At 38.6% G+C, this 17,319-nt stretch overlaps 1 protein-coding gene across 2 annotated transcripts; it reads left to right on the top strand.

Annotated features, from left to right (window-relative positions):
- The first annotated feature begins 11,826 nt into the window (after positions 1–11,826).
- LOC127761901 (nuclear transcription factor Y subunit B-1-like) lies at positions 11,827–12,944 on the top strand. Of its 2 annotated transcripts, none has more exons than XM_052286241.1 (2): positions 11,827–12,520; positions 12,717–12,944. In XM_052286241.1, exon 1 carries the CDS (start codon positions 11,924–11,926, stop codon positions 12,455–12,457), a length of 534 nt encoding a protein of 177 aa, XP_052142201.1. In that variant the 5' UTR covers positions 11,827–11,923; the 3' UTR covers positions 12,458–12,520; positions 12,717–12,944. The 2 variants fall into 2 exon arrangements, with proteins under 2 accessions (XP_052142201.1, XP_052142193.1); XM_052286233.1 differs by having other exon boundaries at positions 12,713–12,944.
- Positions 12,945–17,319: the final 4,375 nt, after the last annotated feature.

Here is a 17,319-nt window from a genome sequence, read left to right as displayed (position 1 = left end):
CACGCATATATGCAGAGACGGTCGTCGAACAGCACATGAACAAGCTGCATCGATGATCTAGCTAGCTCGTACGTACGTTTTCACAACGAAAACGTGCATGAAAATATGCAGTGTTACTTCAGTCCAAACAGGAGAAAGTACGTATGCATGCATGCACATGTGTGTTCAGTGTGATGCATCACCGCATGCATGCATGCATCACGCATTCACGCCACACGCCAGAGCAGCAAATATAATTAATCTCACATATACTCCCTCCGTATTTTAATGTATGACGCCGTTGACTTTTTAGCAAACGTTTGACCTTTCGTCTTATTCAAAAAATTTATGTAATTATCATTTATTTTATTGTGACTTAATTTATCATCAAATGTTCTTTAAGCATGACATAAGTATTTTTGTATTTGCATAAAAAATTTGAATAAGATGAATGGTCAAACGTTGGTTAAAAAGTCAACGGCGTCATACATTAAAATATGGAGGGAGTATATCAGTACGTGTTTTGCTGCGATTAACATCCATCAGTATATAATTCAGCACATATAGTATTTTCGGTTTATATATAGCATATATGCTGAACCTTACATATATAGGAACCCGAATTTTTATAACCTGCATCGGAGATAAACACAACTCCCATATCTTCGTGTGGAGGCAACAGCTTTTCGTGTCAACAGGCGGTAGCCGAGATGCTTGTGGCCCGACAGTGGGGGTGGCTGTGGTGGGGCGACAAGGTGGCGATGACGCTACCTTAGTCGCGGGAGAGAGACCATATGTCAGCGACAAGAGCTAGTAATTTGTTGGTGGAGGCACTAGGAGGCATTGGGAGACGGTGGCGGATCTACAGTGTGAGCTATCGGAGAAGGAGGAGAATCGTGGTGTTGAGGTAAGTAGTGAACCTAGCGATATCATTAAGCCCTAACAACTTAATAATATTTTTCAGTGTCGATGGCTATCGATGGTGATGACGATAATGCCAAAGTCCCGACGGTCACCCGATCTACCCGAGAGCTGGATCAGCCACTGGCCGATAGCTAGGTTGTGAATAGGAGAGGGCGACGTCCGCAAGGTGCATGAAAATCACACCTGACACCAACAAAACCCTCGACTTAATTCATATATCAGGCATTATTATTTGTCGCATTGGCCGGCTTGGTTTCGTCGTCGTCTACAACTTTTAAATTCCTTTAAATTCTCTCGCAGCTGGTCCATGGATCATTTGGAATCCAGCGCTCGGTTTGCAGAATCTTATACCTGCATGAACTTGCAACTGCATATGCTTCTCCGTTTCTTTAATCCAGATCTGCTTGCAGTGAGACATGTTAGAGATGACCTGAGATGGATATATATTTGACTTAATTTCATGCTGTTAGCTAGACATGCGCCACAGAAATCGCCTTAGTGCGTGGTCCTGCACGCGTGCTCTCTGTCCATCTCTGTTCTGAATTCTTCAGAGGTTCACATCTCGTTGCTGCTGTCGTTTTGGTAATCTTTTAATTTGCTGCAAGATTATTCCATACTTTTCTTGCCAACTATCCAATAATCAAACCGATGTCTGAAGAGATAGAACATGAATGCGTGAGGCGCTCGTTGGCATGTGCAATCGAGGTAGTTAGGCTAGTAGTTAATTCCATAGTGAGAATTTCTCAGGTTTCAGTGGTGGATCTGATAAGAAAATTAAACGAGCCTGCTTGCATTGGGTCTTAAACTCTTAATTAGTCATCGTGCCGGCACTAAGAGGCTCCATATATATTGCAGTTCAATTAATGGATTCATGCATCTCCTGCAGGTCGTCATGGAGATTCCTTTGAGTTCAAGGTTGTATATTGGTCGCTAGAATCCAAAGAGTTGAATTATACCTAGTTGCCAAAGCAACTCGTGGCCCCATTTGTTGAGATGTTTAGAGTTAATAGCATGGACGCATGGATGAAAACAGAGGAATAATCAAATCAACAAGGAATCTGTGCTTCCTTGCATGTTGTTTGTAAGTATATTTAACTGTTGATTCTTGGAGCATTCAGTTCTGACCAAAACCAATATATATATGTCAGGAATCTCCCCGTTGATTGGACCTTCTATCTCTGTTTTTTCACTTCACCAGCATGGAAATTACATATATATCCCGCTCTACATTTTGTTATTACATGGAAGACACTCCATACTTGTAGATATAGAGATGGAGGCGAACAGTACATCCTAACATCTCAAAATATCTATTGAATCAAAAACAGGACATATGAATTTGAGTTCTAAATGGATAAAGCCGTGCACCCACAACTTTACCACCACTAAGCCAATAGTCCCTTCTACCTTATTGTCAAACCATTTTATATTTATGTGTATTGTTTGAAAACAGTAATCAATTTGAAACAGTAATCTACAACTTAATTTTATGCAAAGAAAAACAAGCTGCTTAAACGAACTACATCTACATATATAGCTTCCTCGTCAACTTAAGCTTATGTTCTAGAATTTGAGTGGTACATATAACTCAATGTGAATTAGTGCATAGAGTTTTTTTAAGCTAGAATCTAGATCAGATAATGCAGATGATTGAAGCTGACATTTCCTTATGCTCTAGTCTAGCTTTGCTTGAAACAAAGAGGATTAATCTCTACAAGAAATTAAGGGGCGCTTTTCCACTGTCAAGCAAATCTGCTGTAGTACTCTTATGTGCATAGGAATCCACAACAAGAGTGGACCAACCTCAAAGATGTCTGAGAGGCATCATCCCAAACTTTATGTATAGTAGGTCCTTTTCCCTTTCCCCTTTGGCATGAAGCATATATATGCAAAGTGCTAACTCCATATGCCACTTGTTGCACTTCCTATGGTCCATGAATGGATAGAAAAGCAGCCACAGCAACGAAAGCTAGACTCCCCTGCTCCTCCTGTAAGTTACTGGAGCCAGTAAGATTAGTCACTGTCACTGGCTAGAAAAGAAGAAAGGCATATGCCTAGCTATCTGGAGTTCTGTACCTATAGTGCCATTATCAGTATCAATCACAAAAAAACACATTCCAAATTAACACATGATCATTATTAGCAGAATGCACGGGATGACTGCCAAACACACATGTCGGTGATATGGTCCCGGGGGTATCAGGTTTAGAGGGAGGAGGCTGCCCCCCGATGCCACGTGGCCCTCCCCCGAGGGGAGTCAGGCCCGAGGTGGGGTGGCGGCCACTCCTTCCCCAAAGACTAGTCGGAGGAGGTTGTCCCCTGATGCCACGTGGCCCTCCCCCGAGGGGAGTCAGGCCCGAGGTAGGACGGCGGCCACTTCTTCCCAGAGACTGGATGGAGGAGGCTGCCCTCCAATGCCACGTGGCCCTCCCCGAGGGGAGTCGGGCCCGAGGTAGGGCGGCGGCCACTCCCTGGCCGAGGCTAGAGGGAGAAGGCCGCCCCAGGCGCCATGTGGCTCCCCCCCGAGGGGGGATCGGGCCCGAGGTCAGGCGGCGGCCGCCCCCTCCCGTGATTAGGGGTCGGGCTCCCCCGACCCCCTCTCTAGGTCACCACGTACGGTGAGTTAGGTGTCCGCCTCCAGGTGCCCACCTACCCGTATTTATGGTGTCCCGAGCGGTCGTGCCACGCCGCATTTAATGCGGCGTGCAGTGTACTCAACCGGTCTGTGACCGGTCGAATGACCGATGGGACTGGCTAGTGCGCCTGTGCGCTGCTCGTGTGTCAGGCGGCGTGCAGCCTGACATGTCCCATCAAATAGTGATGGTGAGAGGTTCTCATCCTCTTATCCCAGCCGGAGTCGGTCCTCCCGCTCTGGTCAAAGCAAGGCTCCCGTTTCCCGGTGTAATAGGAGCCCAGAAGTCTTCACCCATTAAATGGTGACTGACAGGGGCACCCTCCGTGTCAGGCGACAAGATTTGACAGGCCCCATCATCAAGACGACGTGTGCTTGGCTTCCCAAGTCAAGAGACAAGACATGCATTTAATGCAAATATTATAATACTTCTCCACCGGAGCTAGGTTAGGTTGTTGGGCCCATGTGGTAACCCCTTAAGGTATAAAAGGAGGTCCAGGCCTAGTGGTGGAGGGGGGGGGGGACTTCCGAGCGAACTGGTGCTTGGGTCTCGCAACCCTAAACACTTGTGTTCTACATTCAATCAATCATGCATAGGAGTAGGGTATTACGATTCTCAGCGGCCCGAACCTGTATAAACCTCTTTTGTCTCATCGTCTTGGAGGGGCCTAACCCCCTCAAGATCATACAGCTCCACTCACCAAGCTCTCGAATCTCACCCGCTGCCCCCGGCAGAACTCACAAAGGGGGGCCTCACGGTTCCCTAGTGGAGGAGTTCAATGTCCGACAACACACAATCTAGGTTAAGCTATGTGTAAGAGAATTTGAGATTCTCAAAATAAGAATTTGGAAAAAAAACTAGTTTTTTCAGCTTGTGAATTTTAGTTCATTTATAATAGGTAGGTACGTACTTTTTCTCAGAATCTACGCGAGCATCTGAATTGTTAGAAAGAGCCAGAGATTACAAAGGAAGCTGCATTTGACCAAAAGCTTCCAAAACATATACTCCCTCCGTCCTAGAATATAGCAACGTAGGACTGGATTAGACGTATCCTAGGACTATGAATCTGAACATGCTTCCTGTCCAGATTCGTAGTACTAGGATGCGTCTAATTCAGTAGGTTGCTATATTCTGGGACGGAGGGAGTAGCCTTAATCCCATGGTGCTAAGGGCCTGTTTTGTTCGCGAAAAGAAAATTTTTGGGTGTCACATCGAATGTTTGACTGGATGTCGGAAGGGCTTTTTGGACACGAATGAAAAAACTAATTTCATAACTCGCCTGAAAACCGCGAGACGAATCTTTTGAGCCTAATTAATCCGTCATTAGCACATGTGGGTTACTGTAGCATTTATGGCTAATCATGGTCTAATTAGACTAAAAAAGATTTGTCTCGCAATTTCCTCTGTACAATTAGTTTTTTCATTTATTTATATTTAATGCTTCATGCATGTATCTAAAGATTCGATGTGATGTTTTTGGGAAAAAATTTTGGGAAATAAACGGGGCCTAACTAGAGGATGAAATTTTGTTAGGGACAATTATAATCTAACAAATAATCTCGATCTATTTGGGCAAATAGGAAGGCTGCAGCAGTGAGCGCGTGTCGCACACACTGTCAGCAGCACCAGGTAAGGCATGCAGGGCGCAGCTGGCTGCATGGAATTAAGGACCACATACGGACCGACACATGTGCCCTTGCCCTGTCCCCGGCCTTCCCGATTGGCCTGCTTCTGCATGCATTGGAGACCGCGCACTGCATGCCAGTCTGTACTAGTCCCTTCGTCCCATCTAATTTTAATCCTCTGTTTTATTTAAAAATTATTTTTAAAAAATAAAAAATATAAGTCACATATAATGTATGATCTATGTTTTATTATCTCATAAAAAAAATATTAATTATAAATAAATAAATAAGACGGACGATCAAAATTAGACACGGAAACGCATGGTTGCGCTTATAATGGGACGGGGGAGTACTATCACCCTTCTTAAAAATATCTCTATTTTTCACCCTTTCGTACAAATACAAAGTTAAAAAGATTCGACTTTCACATCAACGAGACTCTTCAGAGATGACTCATCTCGGACGAACCAAAAAATTATCGTGTTTAAGATGTAACTTTTTTTCACTTTATTTTGTTTTGATAAATTGTCTCATACTCCCTAATACAATGATCACTTAAAGATTGACTTATTTTAGGAGAAATAAGATGGGTAAAGATAATCTTATATCGGAACATAAAAAGTTCCACAAGGATAGCTACTCCTTCCATCCTAGAATATAGTACTAGCAATCTAGTATGGTATGGGATATATCATGTCCAAATTTACAGTATTAGGATACGTTACATCTATCATACGGAGTATATTGCTATATTCTGGGACCGATGGAGTATTAATTTTTTTAATTAGGTTATGTGTCCAATCCATCGATCCATTGCCACCTGGATCGAGGACTAATATACTGGCGTTGATTAATCAATGGTGCTAATATAATTATTACACATGAAGATTCCACTCCGATTATATTACTACTCCCTCTGTAAAAAAAACTTAACATAGGAAAAAATGTGACATCTTCTATAATAGTAACAAATCTATACAAAGGGTAGTCTAGATTTATTATGGCTGTGAGGGAGTAGTGTACTACAGTGTGCATACTACTCCGTACTAGCAGAGAGAGGAGTACTAGCTAATCCGGCGAATTCGGCGCGTTTTTTTTTCTCATAATTCTGCACAACTTGTATTCTTGCAGGCACACCCTCGATCTCCGATCCATTTCTGCTAAAAACAGTGTTGCAATAGTAGTTTTGTTTTTTTAGGGAAAACAATAGTAGTTTCTTTTGTTTGTTGTTAATTAGGGCATCGATATTATTGCCGCCAATGGGAGATGTATTTTTACTGCTCAGGTGCATGTTGTGAACATATTTGCGCGCGCCTCATTTCTTAAATATAAACTAAATAGTTATAAAAAAATCTGAAAAAAATGAGAACGTTGATATTTGCATGTACAATCTTGCAAAATTTCAAGTCCAAAATCAATCCATATGGAGAGAAAAAATAAACAAATTTTGTCATGATTGGTACTAACAATATTCATATATGTAATTGTTTCTTGAGTGTGGAATATATGTAGATTGTATTTAGTATTGCATATTTGTAAATGACGTGTGACGTTGTGATCTATGTTGCTTGATTTTTATTCAGATCTTTTATAATTATATATTTAGATGACAAGCAAAAGATGAGCCAGTGTATACTGCATATGTTAATTAATTAGGGGATTGAGATTTCAAGGTATGTTTAGCTACTTCTCGTATCCTAAAACGAGACATTCTATTTGAGAATTGGGGAGTTACGAAGAATTAAACTTGCTTGGTATTATTCATGACCCTATAGTTCACTAATTAGAAAAAAAAAGGCACAACGTGCATGTCAAATATTTGTACTACCGATATATGCATGCATGAATGGTGCATCTTATTTAGGAAAAAGTACATATGAATTAGAAAGCACTAAAAACACCATTCTCTCCCAACCATAGCAACCTTTTGTTAATTAGCACGCAATGGAGGGATATGCTGCAGGCTTGCAAATGTTGACAAAGCAGGAAATTAATTAGCTAGTTTAGTTAATTAATCTAATTACGTGTACACATCACGGTTGTGCATGCCACAAATTGCCAAGCATCTAGCTATAGGTATGATCTCTTGTCGAAAGTGCATACATGACGAGGACAAAAATTAATATGCTTGACAAATAACTTTGACATAACTATGGCTGTGTTTGATCCAGGGTGAAAAGTTTTGACGTGTCACATCGGATATACGAACACACATTTGAAGTATTAAATATATACTAATAACAAAATAAATTACAGATTCCGCCTGTAAACTGCGAGACGAATTTATTAAGCCTAATTAATCCGTCGTTAGCAAATATTTACTGTAGCACCATATTGTCAAAATCATAGAGCAATTAGGCTTAAAAGATTCGTCTCGCAATTTACACGCAATCTATATAATTAGTTATTTTTTCTTTTACATTTAATACTCCATGCATATATCCAAACATTCGATATAACATGGTAAAAAATTTTGATGGGATCTAAACAAACCCTACATATAGTTAAATTTTTGGCTCTAGCTAAGCTACTAATGGATGGATATATTACTATTCTTTACGTCCCTTCAATTCCTACTTTCCCCTGTTTGTTCTTAGAGGTACGGAGATATAAGAAGCAAAAAGTTAATTAATTAGCAGCTTCTAGCTAATCTTCCGTATCTTTTAAAGGAGGAAAATTATGTTTTTATATATATGGTAAGTACTAAAGTATACAGCAAAATGTCCATGCGTGCATGGCAGTGTTAGCTATAGCTGCACAGGCCAATTATAGTAAAATATCAAACCCACTAATTAATTTTCACTCCAATCACCAGATCAGCTAGCTAGGCTTCAACTGATCTTCATTTTCATGAATGCCCCTCCCTTGCTTTTATATATATGTAGCCACTGCTGACACAAGAAAAGAAGAAAAAAGCGTACACAATACGTATACACCATAGCCTCTATATATACAGATCTTTGATAGAGTTGGAGCTGCCTTTCCAATGTTGATAGAGACCCATTAATTAGCTAAATTAGCAAGAGTACATCATGTACAGTTGTACACTTCATGCTTAATTAGCACTAATTAATTAATTGCCAAGCTAGGTAGGCAAAATACTTATGTAATACGTGCGCGCCGAGCAGTCATTTCATGCACCTAGAGTCAAAGCACACACGCCATAGTTTGTCATTGAGTATAATCCAAATTAATACAGCCGAAGCGGCAATAAGGCAATTTGCCATTTTATATATGGCATTATGTGTCACAGTAATACATTGTTTAATCACACTTAGCTTGCGGTTCACTTCCTGGAAACACGGTTTATGTGTCAGTCTAGCTTAGCTTTCAGCCCCCAATGCACACTGGCCTCTCTCAGTCAATGCAATTAAGGCTCGGACATACGATTTGTCCACACTTAGTAGTTGATTAAATTAATTACTTGCTTTTTTTTTAAAAGGCACGCGTGCTAGCTAGTTTATTAATTAATATTTTCACTGGGAAGAAACGATCGAAGAATGCAATGGCTGCTAGCTGATGGCTACGTATGCTAGCTGCTGCCTCGTGTTGATATCGATGGAGACGAAGGAAACAGGGGAGAGACAATATTTTGGCTTGCTCGATCAGCTCCTTGGCCCTCGGAGCTCAAAAGAATATACCAACACAAGATACGCACACGCATACAATGATATACTCCCTCCGGTTATTTAAACATGGCGTTTTAGAGGTCGACATGGTGCCAAAAATATGACTTTGATCATCAATCACATATTGTTTGACTGAATTAACTATCATAAAACTACATACTTCAGCCACGAAACAACAAATCTAACATTATCACAAAACTACGAATTGAAACAATATCATAAAACTGTACATTTATTAACGTTGGCCTTTTATTGCAAAGGTATAACATTAATAATTCCTGCATGCATAGCTATAGTGTTAGGGAATTAAAATCTAAAATCTATAGCATCGTCGTAAATTCATTACTAAATCTATAGTTTTGATATGATACTTCACCATAAATTTTTAGTTTCATGGTAAATTTGATATCAAATCTATAGTTTTGTGATATGCAATTCCTTAATATATAGTTTTACGATAGTTTAGTCCAAGCATTTGTAGTTGCAAAATTTATTTCAAATTTTCAATACAACTAGGATATACCCGTGCCTTTCAAAGGAATTTCGAGAAAATGAGACAACGGTTGCCCGTAGTGTTTCGGTTTTAGAAACGGTTTTCTCTAGGGATGTGCGTGGATAGGATCATCGGAGGATGATAATTACTTCCTCCGTCCAAAAAAACCCAACTTTAGTGAGGATGGGACATCACCTAGGTCAGATACGGAGGGAGTACGTTTTTATAGTAGTAAAGTTAATTTATGAAACCGTACAATATAATATTAAGTATGATTGATTGATTATAATCAATCTTTCAGGTATTTTATGACACATGGATCCACTAATTGATTGATTGATAAGTGCACTATTACTGACATTCTTTTAGTTGTTTAATCACCTAGCTAGCTGGGGGTATATACTACTAGCATTCTAGCTATAACTAGCAATAATCAATAATGTACTAGCTAGCTACTAATAGTAATATGCAAATCGACCAATGTGTGAATGTGTGATGTGTTTGTGGTAGATCTGGCACGTAGTACTATTTGTAACAGGGAAAGTTGCTGTTGATGGAGAAATTAAGCATGTGGTTAGCTGTATCTTGGGGGATCCATCCATCCATCAGATCAGGGCCTTGAGCCGATCGATGCTGCCTCTCCCCGGCGAGCAACAGTGCCTTCGTCACGTGCGTCCCGCACGCGCCCCCACCACTCTCGCTGGCTAGCATCTGTACTATGGTGTATACTCTGTAGTTACAATCCAGCTAATCTTATGGTGATACCTCACACGTTGTTACGAGATTGAAATAATATTGTATTGTTAGCATACCCGTCCTGACAAATAATGACTTAATTTTTGATAAAGATTATACAGACGTCTCTTAATTTATGAAAACATATTGATTCGGTTAAGTACGTGTGTTGGGTGGTTTTTGCAATAAAATCGAGTAGGAGGTGGGTACATATTTGCAACAAAATAATTTATGAGATAGTGTTAAACTTCAAATAATTTCTAGTCTGGTACGTAGTGACGATGGATATGATATAACAGATCATATATATGCCAGAACTATTTAGTAACAGCCATTGGTTGTGCCTTTTGATGGCATGTCATCACATATATAAGGATATTTTCATATAGGAGTGAATGTTTATACAGAAAATGAGAAATAACTGAGGTATATATATACATACGTAGTGTGCAAGAGGATGATGCAATATATATAATCGATCGAACTCGGTCATAGCTAATCATGCATAATGCCGGTGTGTTTGGATAATGGAAAATGGGGAGTGAGATTAGGATTAGGAAATAAATGAAAGGTTAGAATTAAATGGAATAGGGAGAATGAATGGTTAGGATTTGAAGATGTCTTTTAATGGATGAAAAATCATTTCTCTATCTCATTAGCCAAACACTGTCTCAGCTCGATCAAATCCGAATGTACACACATGGGCCATCATTTATATATAGCTCGATCGATCGCCGGAACAGGCCGGTGAAGCTCTCATCGGCGACCGACCGAGTCGTACGTCGTCGTGATGACCGACCGAGTGGCCGGTGACATTTCAAAACCCGCCCCACGTCACAAACTCCCAGTACATGTCTGTCTCTCTCTGTGACTTGTCCTTGTCCTTGTCTGATCTCTCTCACACACACCCCAGCTGGATGGAGTTAGCTGGAGTAGGATGTATGAAGTACCGCCTCTGTAAAAACCAACCTAGGCCGTGGTTAGTTTCCCCTCTATTACCAACTTTCCATCACATCATATCACATAAAAAATTTTCCTACACATATAAACTTCTAACTTTTTTTTCAAACTCCCAACTTTCTTCAAACTTTCAACTTTTTTCAGCAACTAAACACACCCCTAATCAAATACTCCATCCATCTCATTATAAGTGTAACCATAAGTTTCCATATCCAATTTTGAATATCCGTCTTATTTAATTTTTTTTATAATTAGTATTTTTATTGTTAAAACATGACTAGTACTTTGCGCGTCACTTATGTTTTCAAATTTTTTCAAATAAGACGGACAATCAAAGTTGGGCACGGAAAATCATGGCCACTTAAAATGGGACGGATGGAGTATAATTTATTCATCTTGTACTAAAAATTTGGATATCTAGATAAAGACTATTTAGACTTGTAGTATTAGAGCAAATTTAATAATACACCTAATAGTCTACTCATACAATAGTTAATTGTAGATATACATCGTATCATTAATACCTAATACATTCGTCTCTCTCATATAGTTTATTGAAGTTTGTGCTGCAGCTGGCTGTAAATTTGTAGTCTGTTTTGTTCTTTCTATTTTTTTCTCTTCTCCATATAATCACAAATATGAGGTGACAACTTAATTATACAGCCCGTTTTCTTCACCTTATTATACTCGGCTCTTAGGATGTGATGCGTATAGCTTAGCGAAAGCAGATGAAGAAAAGTCCATTATTCCCAACAATAACAAGTGAATCGATCTGGTCGTCTCTCTCGCCAATCGGATTACCCAACCGCATATAAAAGACACAACCAACGGCGGCCGCGCGCGTGCTGCCCTCTAAATCGTCATATATACTGTAGCGCTTCCACTAGCCCAAGAACTCACCACCACCACCACCACTGAAGAGAGAGAGAGAGAGAGAGCTTAGCCATGGCCGACCACCATGGCGACCACCACGCCGACGGGCATCGCCGGCAGCAGCAGCTGCAGGGGGAGGCGGCGGATCAGGCGGCGGCGGAGATCATCAAGGAGCAGGACAGGTTGCTGCCAATCGCGAACGTGGGGCGAATCATGAAGCAGATCCTCCCCCCCAACGCCAAGATCTCCAAGGAGGCCAAGGAGACGATGCAGGAGTGCGTCTCGGAGTTCATCAGCTTCGTCACCGGCGAGGCCTCCGACAAGTGCCACAAGGAGAAGCGCAAGACGGTCAACGGCGACGACGTCTGCTGGGCCTTCGGCGCCCTCGGCTTCGACGACTACGTCGACCCCATGCGCAGGTACCTCAACAAGTACCGCGAGCTCGAGGGCGACCGCGCCGCCGCCGCCGCCACCTCCCGCTCCGGCGCCGGCGCCGCCGCGGGCCCCGACCACCCTTCCTCCTCCTCCTCCGTCGCCGCCGCCACCGCCGGTCATTTCATGTTCAACGCCATGGACAGGTCGACGGATAGCTCCAGGCAGTTCTAGCCACCGTTCTTTGCGTCGTCTTCTTCTCACCCAACACCCAACCTTTCCTCCTAATCTTGAGAGGTCAGTAATTTAATTAAGCTAAGCTACTCCATCGTCTCTAGCTACTCCATCTTACCTTACTCCTCCATATGAACAGCTATTGCAGTGGCTAAGCTAATTAATAATTAGTAAGAGTAGCCAGTGCTTAGCTACTAGTAGCTAGCTAGATTAGCTAATTAATCTGTGTTCATGGTGTGATATGATGGTGAGAAGCTAGGTGGGGATGGATGTGCTGAGATTGATTGAAGGACATGGAAGATGAGGTTAGGATGAAGAAGCTAGCAGCTAAGATGGCCCGGCGACATGATGGATATGGAGTAATTAATCGGAGTATGCAAAATGATCGATTTTATATGAATAATTCTTGTACGTCCAATTTAATTTTTGTAGTGATTAATTATTTTGATCTGCACGTTATGACGATTGACATAGTTGGAGTTGGGTATTTTTGATTCTGAGTAAATTTAATTCTAGATTTGATCAAAAGTTGATTTCTAGGTTCCTGCATGCCTTATGCCTATGTAGGGATAATATTGTGCTGATTGATATTCCTAGGCTAGCTATTTCATCATGCATATATGGGTTTAGTTTGATAAGTTTTGACTCTTGAGAAATTAGTTAGGCACTGTCTCTTATTCTTGAGCACCACATATATAACTTCTGCACCCTGTGTGTTGTGCATTCTTGCATTGTGTGTTGACCTTCTTCATTGCTTATATATATAAATAATAGTATTTCTTATCAGATTTAATTTAAACTACATAATATGCTTGTATGGTTGATTGATACACAAACCGAGGTATATATGTCGCTAGCAAAATGCACCGTATAGTTTTTATTTACTTTGTCCATCCCAAAATAAATCAACTTTTCTACACATTATGTCTAGATTCCTATATAAAATTTGATTTTTTTTTTCTTTGACATAGAGAGTGCCTTGTCGTAATTGTGTGAGAGTGTTTCTATGCCTACAAGAATTGAATTAATGTTTGAATTATGCTAGTCGTTCATTTATATCAATTCATTATAGATCATAGAGTTCAAATTCTGATGTCTACAAAAATTAACATATATAGTGTGTATATTCTTAGTTAGTGCCAGAAGTTATATTTTCTTTGCCAAAAAAATATATAAGGCAACCTTCTTGACTTCTTTTTTTTTTCAAAAATGGTGGATTATATTAATTATAAATCTTTCTTTTTTTCCATTTTTGTTTTCTAGAGATCTGTTGTCTTACATATACAGTGCGATGCAACAGATATAAGTATATGGTCATATTCGCTCGTAGTTTATGGAGGTGTTTAGATTCAAGGGTGTAAAGTTTTGGCATGTCACATCGGGTATTATATAGGATGTCGCATGGGGTGTTCGGACACTAATAAAAAACTAATTACAGAATCCGTCAGTAAACCGCAAGATAAATTTATTAAGCCTAATTAATCAATCATTAGCAAATGTTTACTGTAGCACTACATTGCAAATCATGGAGCAATTAGGCTTAAAAGATTTGTCTCGCAAATTAATTGTAATCTGTACAATTAGTTATTTTTTAAGCATATATTTAATACTTCATGGAGGTATTCAAACGTTCATTGTAACAGGGTGAAAAATTTTGGGACGAGATCTAAACGGGCTTACGTATACTGTCTTAAATGTTCATAGGACGCAGAAATTGATGGTTTATCTTTAATTGCTGACATAATAAATGGCATGTTCTATGAAGTGGTTGCAGAGAGTGAGTACGTGTCTCCTAATAATTTAGGTGGATGCTGGCATGCATCACGCACAATGCATGTCTGCACGACAAACAGTGTTCGATATGTAAATACATGTGTCCCCTATACACGCAACTTATACTCCTATACAGTATACACCCATTCATTAGTTACAGATACTTGTCATATTTATGCTTCATGTCCTAAAAGCCATGCATATGAATCATATATATATCTGCAGTGTTGGTAGGACTAGAGACGAACTGAAAGTTCAATGCAAGTTTTTGGTTTGGATTTGTTTTAATTATTTGGATTTGTTTTCTCTGCTGTTCTTTGCAGATGAACATTAACTGTTTTGTTTTTAGCCCTGGAGTTGCGCTAGATGGCTAGCTCTCTGATATGCGCAGGGCTTTTTTGGGTTTTTTTTTTCGCATTTCTTTTTGCTTCAGCGTAAATTAAACAGTTAATTTACCTCTGTTTGGTCAGTAGGATGATCTGTTATTTTAGTCATGCATGACTGTCATCATGTATATAGACTATATACCCATTCAAATTAATTCATATATACCCCCTCGATCCATCTGCAAAAGACTTAATTTCTAGCTATACACTTGGACAATATATGCTAATATAAATTAGTACTTCATCTAATAACGATTTCGAATGCAAAGGGACCTTCAAGCAGGAATTGACCACTCAAAGATCGATAGTACTTTTTGTTTAATGTACTATACATATACCCCACCAATTAATGTACTTATATATACAAGTCACAATGCATCCTATATATGGAGTATATATACATACATATACGGCAACATATCCTATGCACACAGTCCCTCACGTGTACACACGTGCACACCAACTAAAAAATGTCACCAAAAAATCTAGAAAAAATCATACACATACTTTAAATTGTATTACACCTAGGGTTAAAATCTTAACGTCAAATTCATTATATTTTAGCCGTAACAAAAAAAACAAAAAATCTGACAGTTTTAAGGTTGCAATTTTGTCAGAATTTTATCTTTTTTGTTATTCTCTATGTAGAATGAATTTGAAGATGCGACTTTGCACATAGATGTAATACTATTGAAAGTATATGTATGAATTTTCCTAGAATTTTTTGTGATAATTTTTAGTTGGTGTACACGGTGTGTACACGTGAGGGCCTGTGTGCATAGGATACGCTCCCTACATATACCCACCAATGTACTTATATATATGTCGTTTAAAAAAGTAGTACTATATATGTACCATATACGAGTATTCAAGAAAATGTACTAGAGATGTACTTTTCAATTAAGCTAGCTAGAGAAGTCAGCACCCAATCGGTTGGTGCAGCAGTTGATATATTGTCTTATTAGCTAGTGTACTCTTAAATAAATTTGAGTATTTTTGTGGTAGTATATATATATATATATATATATATATATATATATATATATATATATATATATATATATATATATATATATATATATATATATATATATATATATATATATATAATTAACCACACCCACGTGGTAAAATCCAAATTAACAAATACTCTTATTCAATTATACACTTACTAGTATAGTGTTCATCGCGTCCGTAGAATCTAAACTAAATTTATATACAGTGATTTTTTGTTTCAATTATATACTTCTTTGTATTTTTTATTTATAATATTCATAAGTTTTAATTTTATAAAACAAAACTGATTATTTTTGTTATTGCAATCAATCTAAATGTAAGTTTACAAATTTATTTCACTTGGATTATATTTCTTGTCAAGCTGCGTCTAGTCTGTACCATAGAAATTTACATGCATGCATCATCTCTAATTAATACTTCCTCCGTTTCACAATGTAAGACTTTCTAGCATTACCCACATTTATTTAGATGTTAATGAATCTAAACACATACATATGTCTAGATTCATTAACATCTATATGTATGCGTGCAATGCTAGAAAGTCTTATATTATGAAACGGAGGGAATATATGATTAGTACTACTATACTTATATATGTAGTACTCCCTCCGTTTCACAATGTAAGTCATTCTAATATTTTCTATATTCATATAAATGCTAATGAATCTATACGCATATATATGTTTAAATTCATTAGCATCTATATGAATGTGGAAAATGCTAAAATGACTTACATTGTGAAACGGAGGGAGTATCATTGAAAGATCTATATATGTATATATACACAATTTTAAACTCCCTGTTTATTGATTAATCAGTACAGTACTTGTATGCATTAATTGTGGTATGTAAATTTCTAGCTTCATCTCGACAGTTAATTTTCAGCCGCAATCTGAATTTGAATTTTGAAACTTAATTAGTAGAGTGTATTATTTTTCATTGTAGTTTATTTTATAGCCTTGCCTTTTAAACCTTGAACAATACATATAATGTGGACTTATAAGTCCATTATATATGTATAATAGTTATGAATTATTTTTAATTAATTGTTTCTAAACTAACTACTACTTCCTCCGTTCCATAATAAGTTCATATTTAGCTTCTTCCATTTGTTATAAAATAAATTTATTTTTTAAAAATTATTGCACTGGAGTTTGTGAAAGTAGAAAATAATTATGTTGAAAATAGATAAAGTGAAAAAATAATTGTATTGAGATTTGATACGGTAGGACTATTCTAGTTTTTTTTGTCTTTTTGGTTTTGTATTGGTACATGGGATGAGTAAATAATGAACTTACTTTTGAAAGGAGGAAATGAGGAAGTAATTGCGAGAGCAAGCCAAAACGCGTTATGAAACCACATTAGTTAGCAAGAAAAATGACGAGACGAGGTAGTCGATTGATACTCAGTACCTGCAGATCGCAAGATCACCAAAAACAAACCACCTACTCCAGCTTATTTCGTAGGCGCACACACACTACATACACCAGGCACACCATCGACTGGATTGATAAGGGATAGTTGGATATGGCACTACTGGATGCTAGCTAGGGAGATCAAAACTATGCAGAGTACTCCCTCTATCCCAGTTTATAGAGGGCCTGAATTTTTTTCTCTCTCCTGTCAGAACATATAAGGCACAGCTTCATTTTTTTTGTTGCTTCTATCCCGGAGTACCCTGCTCAT

Source organism: Oryza glaberrima, chromosome 1 (genome assembly GCF_000147395.1).
Source record: "Oryza glaberrima chromosome 1, OglaRS2, whole genome shotgun sequence".
Lineage (NCBI taxonomy): Eukaryota > Viridiplantae > Streptophyta > Magnoliopsida > Poales > Poaceae > Oryza > Oryza glaberrima.
The sequence above is the reverse complement of the archived record's forward strand: the minus strand, read 5'-3'. Positions and strand labels throughout refer to the sequence as shown.